At 41.8% G+C, this 13,635-nt stretch overlaps 1 protein-coding gene across 1 annotated transcript; it reads left to right on the top strand.

Annotated features, from left to right (window-relative positions):
- Window positions 1-3,976: 3,976 nt before the first annotated feature.
- On the top strand, window positions 3,977-10,608 carry LOC106588420 (guanine nucleotide-binding protein G(I)/G(S)/G(T) subunit beta-3). Its single transcript, XM_014177380.3, has 8 exons — window positions 3,977-4,207; window positions 6,435-6,539; window positions 6,932-7,077; window positions 7,483-7,546; window positions 7,849-8,005; window positions 8,271-8,539; window positions 8,884-9,100; window positions 9,512-10,608. The coding sequence occupies exons 2-8, from the start codon at window positions 6,483-6,485 to the stop codon at window positions 9,616-9,618; spliced, it is 1,017 nt and encodes a 338-aa protein (XP_014032855.1). The 5' UTR covers window positions 3,977-4,207; window positions 6,435-6,482; the 3' UTR covers window positions 9,619-10,608.
- The last annotated feature ends 3,027 nt before the right edge of the window (window positions 10,609-13,635 follow it).

Raw genomic sequence — 13,635 nt, 5'->3', positions numbered from 1 at the left:
AGAAAAAAGTACATTAATTCTACTTACAACTATGTTTAGCCAACTGTACAAAGTTTCTACCGGTAGCTTGCAAAGTACACATTATCAGCTAACAGTACATTGGCAAGTGCGCCCTTCTGCTGCTTGACAGGCAGAGCCCACAAAGGATGGGAATTGGAAATGAACCTCAGCCATTCGTACTTGTCACAGATAGTTCACTTTGATTGTATGTCAAATCAAATCAATTGTCATTTGTCACATGCGCCGAACACAACAGGCTTACTTAATGCTTACTTATATCCCTCAAATATCCAATTTATGGTGGCCAATATTGAGAGCTATTGTGAGGCTACCCTCATGTCTCTGAAATGATGTTTCCTGGTCGTGAAACGCATGCAAATATTTTCTGTATAACTCTGATGACGTCACTGGAAATGTGTAGTTCTGACTATGTTAACATTTGTTTTACAGTCCCTTGAAAACGGCGCGCAGTTGCCCCCACGCAAGCAAATTGAACGCTTTGCACCTTATTGTGACGTTTTATTGATAACAACCTGTAATCAGATCAGATTGTGAGGTCATGATCTGTGCCAAAAACTCCATCCCACCCCAACAGGCTGATATTCCATATATATCTTATTTTCTTCTTTCACAAAAAGGGCATTATCATCATTTTCAAAATGTCAGTGTTATTTCAATCACATAGTGTAGAAATGTCTTTTTTTTTAACTGGAAAATTACATTTTTTACTTTAAGTATTATTCTATTCCTTATACGTTATTGATGTTAATATGACACCACATGACAGATCTTTGGATTGTTATTCAGAATGTCTTGAAGTCATGTCAGTCACAGGTGTGAAATGGCCCATTGTAAAGAGCAAAAGGTGGGACACAGAACTGCTCCAGTCCCGGTGATACACATTTCCAAAAGTCCTCACAAAACAGATATGGTTAGTATAGCACTTTAAGACACAGTATACTGAACACTATCATACCAACATAATAGCGAAGTTAATATTTTACAATATATTTAATATTATTAAATGTTTGTGCCGAATACTCACTGTTGGACTGTTCTGCATACACAGACTACAATCCCACATATTTACCATGCGTGCATTTTTATACCAGCTTGTTCGTATATGGGTAAATAACATGGAAAAATAGATGCCACCTAAAGATTCCTGCATTTTCACAGACCCCGTAACCAAAATGCAGGTATGGGGCGTGTGTGAATGGTTTCTCTGCTTTATTAAAGATAAATCCATTAACACTTCCATTGTTTAACACCTCCCTAATTTCAACTGCAAACAGACCCCATGGTTTTACAACATCCCCATCTCTCTCAATGTGCCACTGATATGTATAAAAGGGGTGTCATTGCCAAAAGGTGGTAAATCAGGGTCTGTTTGAAAGGGGGTGACATAAACATTGCTGTATATTTTTTACAGCTAACATACCACGTCTTCGGTCTGAATTGGGTAATAGAGAGGAGGGAGAGAGGTGAGAGTGTGCAGAGAGAGAAGAGGGAGAGAGTTTTTCGGGTTTTATGTTGATGTTGTGTCTTCTCACTTTTGTTTGTTGTTCATTTCACTTGCTTTGGCAATGTCAATAAAGCAATTTGAATGAGAAAGAGAGAGAGAGAGAGAGAGAGAGAGAGAGAGAGAGAGAGAGAGAGAGAGAGAGAGAGAGAGAGAGAGAGAGAGGGTAATACTAGGTGTCCTACTGGGGCCTAATAAATGCACAGCCTTGCACTAATACTGAGGGAAAAGGGATGAGACGATGGCCAGGTTTAACATAGTAACTAACAACATCACTGGGAAGCATCTGTGGCTTCACCCTTGCACTGATTTGAAGGGGCTTTGCAGACCTTTTCAGTGCCAACTGCAGAATAAAATCAACACAGAACAGATTCTAAAATGGATTCTTAAAAACTTGGATCAAATGCCAAATACTTAACTTTTCAAATACTTGACCTGGGGGGGGGGGGGGGGGGTGGAAGCGTTTCATGCCTGTTGAAACTTTTATCAATGCTGAACAATAAAGATAAAGAAATTATTGTGTATTTTATGCAGAGGATATTCAAAGATGTCAAATTTGGCCATCGATGCCACTTCCCCCCCTCACGAAAATAGTTGCAGCTTTACATATTTATTGGAAACTCGTGGTCCACAGCCCCCTGGTGGTAGCCAGGTATCAGTGCATCATCTGTCAAATCAATGGATTACAGATTAATGTCTTTTGACTGGTGAAGGTGTGAATCCAATCCGAGTGTCGTTTCGCTATGTGTGCTGCAAACCAACAGTCACCTTAACCCTTAACTATTTCTGGCCCAACAAGACATGCCACGGTGCAGCGTGATTAGTAGATCGCACTGATATGAAACCAGTGGAAATAGGCGAGATAAGTGGTAGTGTTGGTTCTACCGTGCAACCAAATGCATGACCTCCTGACTGCATATCTAAGTCTTTTTTTGCATGCTTTCCATTGAAGAGGATTCAGCTACTTTTCACTATTGCTGCACATTGTAACTAGGATCTTAATTCCTGATCGTTTAGGTTTTCACTTGTGCTGTTTTACTAGGAGTTCAAGGTGCATTGTCTCGTTAATACCAGAGTTTTGCATAGCATAGAATAGATGTGTTTTCACAAGATTTCTCCTCACGTGGGGTCTAAACGACCTATAAAGTAATCGTTGCATGGGCGCCATCTAGAGTATCAGTATTGGGCCATATTGTGTGCATCTAGGCATAAGGTTTGTTTGTTGGCATTCCTTGCAGCGAATAATGGCATTTCAAGCAACAAATCTTGTGTTACTTCATCGAGCGGTAATTGCGGCAACTTATCAAAGCACCAATGACCTCTTGAACTCTTGAGGGTGAATCTGTACATCTGAATCTATATATCTGAATCTATATACTGCTGTAATATTACAGGTATTACTGCAGCAGCTGCACCCCCCCCCCCCCAAAAAAAAAAATTCTTGTTCCCATCCATCCCGATCTTTAACCCCGCCCCGATCTTGTGGGATCTGTGAAATCTCTCCCTCGGAGCCACAAGTCAGTTTACCATGGCCGAGAAAAGACTATCAACTCTCACTGTAACATTCTCCCTTCATCTACCGGAACTGCAAAGGCTTGTCATTTATTCCCAAGTTCATTCTGTAACTGCACTGGCATCTTCACACCCAAATCTCTATTTTAACCCACAATCGATTCCTCGATTTCTTGATCCATTTTCATCTTGTCTTTTCTGTGTCACTGGTGACGCACGTTCTGGTTGGACTGCTCCAATTCCTTAACAAGATTTCAGATTCCCCGGATATCCAATTGGATCCTGATTAACTGGGCTCAACTCATTAGCTCTGGCAAATGAATTCAACTCCCTTCATCCTCAACCCCTGCCAATCTCTCAGAAACCAGACAAAATTCAACCACCCCATCAATACAGTCAGACAATAATACTATGATGTCTGGTCATCTCTGACTGCTGCATCAGATGACCAGACAATTAAGGCTGCCATTGATAGACTGGATAAGAACCCAAACACCACTCGTTAGTGATGTGTACAGTAGGCCTACCATGCAATTGGCTCAAAGTTGGTGATGTAAATGGTGGTATAAATCATGAACCAGTCCAGGTCAGCAAAATCAAATACGCTCTCCTTGCAGACCTTAATATTATACTGTTGAATGATGAGTGATTGAATGTGGAAGACATCAAATGTGTTCCTCTACAAGCTTTATGTAGTAGCCATTGATCTGGATGTAATAAATGATGCGTTCTCACTATCAATGCCTCCCTACTTTCTAATATTCTCACATTTCCACCTCCACCTGTCCCCTCTCTCCCTTCGTTCCTCCTCTCTTTACCTGCTCTTGACTTTTGACCTCATAACCTGATTTCCTCCTCCAATCGGTTTACCTGCCTCCTCTTGTCATGCTCCCTGCTCTCTCTTTCCCTCTCTCTATTTCTACCTTCGGGCTTATCCCTTCATCCCTGATCTCCTTCATCCCTCCAATCCTCATCTGTTCCTCACAGGAGGAAGGGAGAGAGAGTTTTCACAGGTTGCCTGCAACCAGTCTGTGGGTGAAAGCGTAAGAGGAACGAGAGAGAGATAAGGGTAGCAGGGCTGACTTGAGTATTGTGGAACATAAAAAGCTGCTCCGAAGGGCTACTGAGGCGGAAAAGCCCCAAAAGAAGAAGGATCACATTTGTGTGGAAAAGGTGAGTGATTTTTGGCCAATTTGGTTGCAAATTCTTCTAGGCATTTACATGGAACTATGTGGAACTACATTGACTCCTCTGATGATTACCAACATGGATCCACAGAATTCTGGAAACTATCCCATTACCTATCTCAGTATTCTCATCCATGATAAGATTTCACAGTTAAAAGAATGGAACGTGATCTGATTTGCAGTACGGGCCAATGGATTGAATATGAGCCGAAAGAAACGACTCAAGGGTCGGTCATTGACAGCCGTAGTAATTGGAGTTCTCAGTGGTGCTCATTTCCATCGGAAAATAAGCTCTAATGGCATGCCTGCAACAAGTGTGCTGTAGTCCGTGGAAAACATACTCACTGATGTCTGTGCAAGTGGGAGAAAGAGAGAGGCAGAGAAGTAGGTAGTTACAGTGACATCGAGTGCTTTTCTTCTCAGAATCAGTCTCCTTTATTAGGTGACAGCAGCATGCAAAAGCATTAGCAGCATTATCATGAAGGTTGCAAATCCTCCCACATTGATTCCAGTAAAAAAAAAAAAAATCACGCCTGAAAGCAGCAAACTGCAGAACTGTCTTTCTCAGTTGATTCTCGCTTGACAAAAGGATTTTTGCAGGTGGCAATGTCTTACAGATATTGATTCTGTGCATTGAAGTCTTCTTTAATTCTGAAGCCGTGCTAATATAATTGTGCACTTCTAGAGTACTGTTACCTAGACAAAGAGGAATAGAGGCCTTTCTGTGCATTTGTGCAAATATATATTCAAAGGAAATGACCAAACAGGAAACTGAAGAAGAAAACTCAAATGTGAACCTGATAGGCCCCTAGCTTTGCCTATTCTTGCCCCCTCTATCCTCTCTGTCTCTCTTCCCCCCTCCCTCACTCCCCCTTTCTGATCCAGAGGTGAAGAGCAGTCTGTAATCGGATGACAGGAGATTTGACTGGAAAAGCCTACCTTAAGTTCTGGGGCTTTAAAGCTCTTTTCCCACTGGGCACAGACATCATTTCAACATCTAGTTTTGATTTACATTTGATTGAGTTGTGAACTAACGTGAATTCAACATGAAATCAAAATAATTTTAACCTTATCATTGGATTTAGGTTGAAAGTTTGGTGAAAGAAATACAAATTCCAGAAATTCCTTTACGTTGATGACTTTTTGCAAATCTAACCAGTTTTGCACATTGATTCAACTTCATCAACAACAAAAAAATGATGACGTGGAAACAACGTTGATTTAACCAGTTTGAGCCCAGTGGGTTGTGCCCACCCCTCCTCGCACGCTGTCTCCCTGGCTCTCGTCATAGGTCAAACTACTCAACGCCTATGCTTTGTCAGCACGTGAACAATTGTTTCTGTGAAAGTAATACCTTTTTTAAATACCGTATTTGCAGGGATGTGTGCTGTAGTTAGTTGGACACATTTTTTAAAAACAATTTAGAAAGTGGTGTGTGTTGGTAATTGGCCTCCAATTACAAAAAACGTCTGCATCCAATTAAGAGTATTAGGGCCATAGACAGCTAAGCACTAATTACTTCTTGATCATATAATATTCTCTCTTAAAAGGCATTTAAGTCAGTGTGAGAGCTGACAGAGGAAGGTTCATGGTAAATTGTCTCTTAAACTTGTTTTAAATGTAACAAAACATTTAAATAATTGAAGTCACGAATAGGAAAATAAAAGTAATAAAGTAAAGTTGTAAAGTTGTAAAGTTGCGGTAAAACAGTCATTAAAAAAAAAAAGACAAGTACTCTCGAAACACAGACAACACTTCTGTAATGACCTATAAAAACCAAAATGGCTTTCTGTGTCACAGAAAAGATGGCCAGTAATTTGCCCTAATCTTCAGATAGGTGAAGGTAGAGCTTGGATATATCACTATTAGACAGCGGATGTGGGATTATACCTCGTACCATACTCAAGAAGGCCAAGCTAGGCTCTGGCACCAGACTAGATGACGAAAGCACCTGAGCGATTTAGTTTAGGGGGTCAGAGGCCATGGGGGGTTATAGGAACAAACAGTTACGTTCTCCTCAACAGGTACCACTGTATATATCTACTGTACATATTTGAGAACATGAATTCTTAGTTCTATTTAAGGTCTTCCTTATATTATTGAGTTCTACATTATATTCATTTTACAATGACGACAGCCATTTTGCCAAGCCCTGATTTGCATAAATATGTTTGTAATCATATAATCCTTTTCTCTTTCTCCCCATCTTCTAGTCTGCTAGTTTCTTTCTCCGGCCGTAACAGCCCCTATCAACTGTTGCCATGGGTGAAATGGACACGTTGAAAAAGGAGGCCGATGGCCTGAAGACCCAGATTGAAGTGAGTCTTCCTGTCACAGCATGCATTGATGTTGGGGTCACCATGACAATAGTCCCCACAAGACATACTCATCAAGCACATTTCTGTGACGATATTCAATATCACCTCCAGTCTAAAAAAGGGCTCATCATCAGATAAATAACTAGGAAGCACAGTATCAATAATGCACAAGAATTGATGTACGTATAGCCTACATAGAGTTTCCTCCACATACCAAAACTGGTACTGAGCTAAAGTTATACTAAGACATTTTAAGCAGTGTCTGGTTCCTGAAAAATTGAAATTCACCAGAGGTATGGAGAACATTCAATTTATGCTTATTTCTCTACGACTATTTTACTCTTCACTAATCTTATTCCTCTCCTATGTGTATCTCCCCCTCACACCACTAGGCTGCCCGCAAGGCGGTCAATGACACCACCATGTCTGCTGTAGCATCTGGTGTGGCGGCTGCACCCCGTGTCCAGCTGAAGAACAGAAAGACACTGAAGGGCCACTTGGCCAAAATCTACGGCTTGCACTGGTCTGCTGATAACAGGTGAGAAGGACTTCTTGTCCAGGTAGCTGAGAATCAGAATAGCGTCAGGGCCGGTCTAGCTCACCATAGACACCCCACCACTACCACGAGCCAGTGTGATATAGGGACTTATGAACAACATAGAGAAGGTCTACTTTGCGCAAGATAGGGAAGGTCGATAAGATGGGTTGTCTGATGCACCGCTCAAACCAAATGGACTCGGACATCGAAAAGCCCCATTGTTCAATGTGTCCACGATAACATGCAAGTGTTATGGGGTTCGATGAAAAGGCTGTTCAAAGGCCATCATTGTTTCAAATGTTGCGTTAAACCAGATTCATACTGGATCTCATGCCTAAACCTGGTTCAAACAGAATTTGATAGACTGACTTGTTTCTTGTTTAACTCTCTTTCTCTCTCCAACAGGCACATGGTCAGCGCCTCACAAGATGGCAAGCTTCTTATTTGGGACACCTACACTGGCAACAAGGTAAGGGCTGATCACTGATCAGTCATCATTTTCACAGTTCGAACTGTTTTCATAATAATGCATAGGACTTACATAGAGAGCTTTCCACTTGGTTTACAATGTTTGGAGTAGATCCCTCCGTCAACCACCGATGTGTAGAAGCAGTATCGACTTTGGTTTCAGATTGTCTTGACTTTGACTACACACTCTACGAATGTATTTATATGGTAAAAGTCAGCTAGCTTTGTATATTATGACTTCTAACCTTTAGACAAAGCAAACTAGAAAGTGAGTGGTTAAGTGTTCTTCTCCCTGCCCTCCAGGTATATGCGGTCCCCCTCAAGTCTTCCTGGGTGATGAGTTGCTCCATGGCCCCTTCTGGGAATCTGGTGGCCAGTGGAGGTCTGGATAACATGTGCACCATCGTCAACATCAAGGCTGCCAGCCCAAAGACCCTAAGGGAGCTGGACGCACATGAAGGTAGCTACCCTTCTTCACCCGTGTTATGGTTTACTCCGTGACCAACTGGGTTACGGTCAACTCTGTGACCAACTGGGTTACGGTCAACTCTGTGACCAACTGGGTTACGGTCAACTCTGTGACCAACTGGGTTACGGTCAACTCTGTGACCAACTACAATTCAGAGAATTCATAAAAATGGTGTTCATGAATTAGATGTCCTAAAAATATTTTGGAAATAAGTAGAACAAACAATAAAATCTCTGTCCGTCTCCTTCCATCTCAGGCTACCTTTCCCATAGCCGCTTCCTGAACGATAGCGAGATCCTCACTGCATCCGGTGACACCACTTGTTGCCTGTGGGATCTGGAGACTGGCAAGCAGAAGGTGGTCTACAAGAGCCATGTGGGTGACTGTATGTGCCTGGCCATGTCACCAGACCAGAACACTTTCATCTCAGGGGCCTGTGACTCCAGCGCCAAGCTGTGGGACATAAGAGATGGTGGCTGCAAGCAGACCTTCATCGGCCACACGAGTGACATTAACGCCATTGCGGTGAGCACATAAATCCTGGTCAGAATGACTCTTCTTTTTCTATATATTTTAGTGACCTTAACCCAACAACTAGCGAACTCATCAAGGTGTTGGGTTGCAGTTACAAGATCCTGGGTTCAAGCTCCGTTTGAGACTACCCCCGACTACAATATAAGCAAGACATGAGCAGTGCGATCCAAATTCGAAACATAGTTTAGCATCACAACACCAGCTCTTTCGATGGAGTCTGTACTCTGCAACTCAGTCAACTCACCAGGCAACTAACCTTCAAGCTCAGTCGATGTCAAAACAAAAACAAAACATGCTGAAATAGCCCTCTCCTCTTTTTTTCCCCCCTACCCCAGTTCTTCCCTAGTGGCACTGCAGTTATCACGGGATCCGATGACTGCACCCTCAAGATGTACGACCTCCGTGCCGACCAGGAGGTCAATGGCTACCAGGACGCTGCGTTGAATGCAGGCGTCACGTCAGTCTCCCTCTCCAGCTCTGGACGCCTCATCTTCGCCGGCTACGACAACTTCAACTGCAACATCTGGGATTCCCTGAAGGCCGAGAAAGTCGGTGAGTAAAAGTGGGAGAGGAAAGAGCGGGAGAGAGGAGAGGGGACTGGGGGATTGGTGGAAAAAAAAGAGAGTAGAGGCAGAGAGAACCGAAGGGAGAACAGTCAATGTAAAGAGAGGGAGGCAGACCAAGAGATAGATGGCATAAGTGAGTGGTTGAAACAGAGACAATGAAAGGGAGAAAGTGGATTGTTAAAAAAAAGTCTGGATGAGATGTTTGTGGAGGCAGTCAATTAAAGAAATACGGGTGAAAAAAGAATAGAAACTAGAACTGCATCATTTGCATCAGTGTGTGTATGACTTCTTCTCTCATCTCCCTCTCTCTCTCTCTCACTCTCGCTTTCTCTCTCTCTCTCTCTCTCTCTCTCTCTCTCTCTCTCTCTCTCTCTCTCACTCTCTCTCTCTCTCTCAGGTGTTCTATCTGGCCATGACAACAGAGTGAGCTGCATTGGGGTGCCAGATGATGGCTTGGGTATCTGCACAGGATCCTGGGATAGCTTCCTGAAGATCTGGAACTGAGCTGGTGCTCCAGAGACGACATTAGGAGAGGGAGAGGGGGGATGGATGGAACTAGAGGAGGAGAGGAGAAGGGGGGAATCACAAGCCTGAGAAATAAGGATGCTCATTTTGGGATTGGGGAGATACCAGGAGGAGGATGTTTGCCGTACCATTTCACGTCATTTGTAACCGCTAGATCTTCCCTTCTCTTGCTCCCTCTTTCTCAGCTATGTATGCAAATGTGGGAGGTGGTGAATGGGACTTCATAGAACATGCTGCATAAATGGCATCGACAACAGCACAAGATGCAGTCACGCTACATGTACACGAGAGTTTTGAAGTTATTGTTGACACTATCAATATCTAGACAATGACAAACACCAAAAAATAGGATATTTGAAGTCATTATTTGAAATAACAAATGAATTAAAAAAAATATGCTCTACTTGTGTCTAAGGTGAGGGAGTGACAATTACACGTATAGATTTTTGACAATAAAAACATGTGAGATAAATGCAGAAATATAATGCACATCAATAACGATTTAGTATTACGGATACATTTTTATTGTTTTGAGATCTTTGATTAATAAAGCCTGCAGATATTAACTGAAAGTTGATATGTACATTTATTTACATTTACAATTTTATTATAGAGTGCATAGTTGATGTACAGTGCTGTTTGTTCATACATACCCGATGTATGTGTCCCACAGGAATATGACTACCGCCATTTTGGACCTATGATGATACATGCTAACCAGCAGCACCCTTTGACTCTGCCCCAAAATGGCTGCAATCACCTATCACCAGGCAAATCCATGATGTAAAAACAAAATGCAACGCCTGTATTATACTTCAGGGAAAAGCGTTGTTGAGGTGTTACATATCAGATATCAATACATTCCCTCCCAACTGCGTTTTGTAGCACATTTACACATCTGCAGTATCTCTGTAAAAAATGGAATGCTTGTTGAAAAACCTTTCTAATAAACATTGACTTCTGCATTAACACCATGTCTGTGTATTTGTGCTTTGACAGTCAACCATTTAGAAAAAAGTTTGTCTCAAAGTTTGTCATCTGCAAACCTCTTGCTGGAGGCCTTATTGTAACAAACATGCCCGGGGCATTAATTGAGTCCCATCACTGTCCTCCAGGAGTTGCTGAATTTTCTCTTCACTAAAGTCTGGTTGTTGCAAGGTATATGTAGAGCAGGGTTTCCATTATGTAAATGTGGCACCGGAAATTTGACCGGCAGCATTTCAATTTACCGGACCCATATGCATTTGGTGCGTAACGTGATTAGTGTGTCCACCCACGGTGCTCAGAATGACAGAAATCACATTTAGATTATGATAATTACTCTTAACAGAACAGCCAAGTCGAGGATGCAATGACGTGTGTCCTTACCGTGAACTTTGAAGATGTTAGAATCAGTGGAGGCGCCTCAGAGGAGGAAGGGGAGGACCATCCTACTCATTCAATTTCATAAAAATGTTAAAACATTTAAAAGGTTATCCTTTTTAGATAAAACTATACTATATATATTCACGTCAACAAATAACTGATAAAAACACATTGTTTTGCAATGATGGTCTACAGTAGCCTCAACAGCACTCTGTAAGGTAGCACCACGGTGTAGCCGGAGGACAGCTAGCTTCCTTCCTCCTCTGGGTACATTGACTTCACTACAAAATCTGGGAGGTTCATGGTTCCCACCCACTTCCATAGACTTACACAGTAATTATGACAACTTCCGGGGGACATCCTCCAACCTATCAGAGCTCTTGCAGCATGAACTGACATATTGTTCACCCAATCAAAGGATCAGAGAATGAATCTAGTACTGAAATCATAAGCTACAGCTAGCTAGCACTGCAGTACATGAAATGTGGTGAGTAGTTGACTTAAAGAGAGAGTTCTATTAGCTATGTTAACTATGACTTTACTTTAGCTAATATGGTGACAACGACGTAGGCTGTGTGTAACAGTTATGATATGGTTTGGCTTGGAAAGTTTTAGAGCTGATGCGTTGTGCATTGAAGTCCACAAGCGAAGGGAAAAGGTGAGAGGAGGAGAGTGCAGAGATGCGAGAAGGAATACAACGTGGCTGCTATGAAAGTGAACTGTGTTTATGCGTGATCAGGGGTGTATTCATTCTGCCGATTCTGTTGAAAAACGTTTAAAAAATGGAAGCAAACGGAATGAAACGGGGATAAACATACCTGCATTTGTCCAATAGAAACTCTCATTTGCTACTGTTGGACTAATGATTACGCCCTAGATCAGCTAGATGCAGGCAAGAGTGTGCAAGGAGGTATTGAATGTGTCACTGTCTGTCCATGTGTCACTGTCATCTCCAATTTTTGTCTCGACCTGTTTGCACCTACGTTGTAAACTTTCATTCATAGGCTAGTTTGTAGCAACCTCATGATGGGTATAGGGAAATTTTGAGTATCATGTAGTAGCCTAAACCTATCCATGTTACATTAAACTTAGTGAATGGAATATGAATGACAGTCATCCAATATACTGTAATAGAAATAAGGCCATGCTCATGAAAAAAAAGTGTCCTCCCTGATCTTAAACAGCACCGACCGCCACTGGTTAGAATAACTGTCCACATTTAGGCTACTTTTCCTCAGCCAACAAGAGGATTTTAAAAAAAGCGTTGTGTGAGTTTGAAGTTTGGTGAAGCAAATTTTCACCTTAAAAATGCACCTTTATAATAGAGCATTCCATGCATTATCGCATTTGCAAACGCGTGTAAAATAGCCTACTATTTGCAATGTAATGAGTAGATTGGATAATCCTAATTTATGCTAACAATATAACTCAATCACTGTTCACAAAAAAGACTGTTCAATGCATGGCTGAGCTTGTATAGGTAGAGACCTGGGCTATAGGTTCTATCAGATACGTTTCTTCTTTCTTTGCATGGGGAAAACACATTTCATGCAATTCTACTGCACTTTATATGACTGGAGAATATTTTTTTAATAGTACAATTACAGGGTAGCCCACTCTGCTGACACTGACAAAGATCAATAAAAACGTTGTTGTCCATATAATAGGCCTATGAGAAGGGGAAACAAATATAATATGACGTCCATCTAAACTGTCCAAAAACAAACTTTTAACTGGCACTGAGTGAATATGCACAGTGTCCAATCACCAGACCACCGGGCGTGAGCCAGGTGCCCCGGTCTGGCTCACAGCTTAGTCGGCTCAAAACAAAAGTGATGTAGGTTAAACACGTGAAGTAATGAGTAGGGTTCTGTATTTTCATGTCCAAAAGTGATTGATTTGGATAAAAGCAATGAGTAGGGTTCTGTGTTTTCATGTCCAAAAGTCATTGATTTGGATAAAAGCAATTTATCTGCCTTCCCAATAAAAACGAGTTTGTACGTTTCTGAACGATGCAACATACTACATTGTTGACAATATGACTGAGCAGGGAGCGCCTCCCTCACCGGTTTCGCCCGGTCATGTGACTGGCCATAGCCCAGTTCAACTTTGGGCAGCTTAATCGAATCCCCTAACTGTTGTTGTAAGAGTCGAATGGGGCGGTTGCTTAGAGAAAAGACAGGAGTAGATCTACTATTGGAGGTGTTAATGTTATTATGGAGAATTGAGAGACTGGGTGTAGTAGTAAGATTCTGCTGGGTCCCAGAACATTCGGGGGAAGAAATTGTAGACCAGTTAGTCAAAAGAGCTTTGAGTCGAGATACAATTGTTCGACAAGGTAGAGGTGAGGTCAAATCAAAATCAAATCAAATTTTATTGGTCACATACACGTGTTTAGCAGATGTTATTGTGGGTGTAGCGAAATGCCTGTGTTTCTAGCTCCAACAGTGCGGTAATATCTAACAATTAATATCTAACAATTTCACAACAATACACACAAATCCAAAGTAAAGGAATGGAATTAAGAATATTATCAGGTATGAGTGTAAGACCCAGATGCAGACCACGTTGAATAAACAATAGTTTCATATTCAAACCATGGCAGGCAATAGACAGGTCAAGGCAGGCAGG

This window comes from Salmo salar, chromosome 27, assembly GCF_965601325.2.
Source record: "Salmo salar chromosome 27, fSalSal1, whole genome shotgun sequence".
NCBI classification, from domain to species: domain Eukaryota; kingdom Metazoa; phylum Chordata; class Actinopteri; order Salmoniformes; family Salmonidae; genus Salmo; species Salmo salar.
Note: the sequence above shows the minus strand (reverse complement) of the source record. Positions and strands in the feature narration are given on the sequence as shown.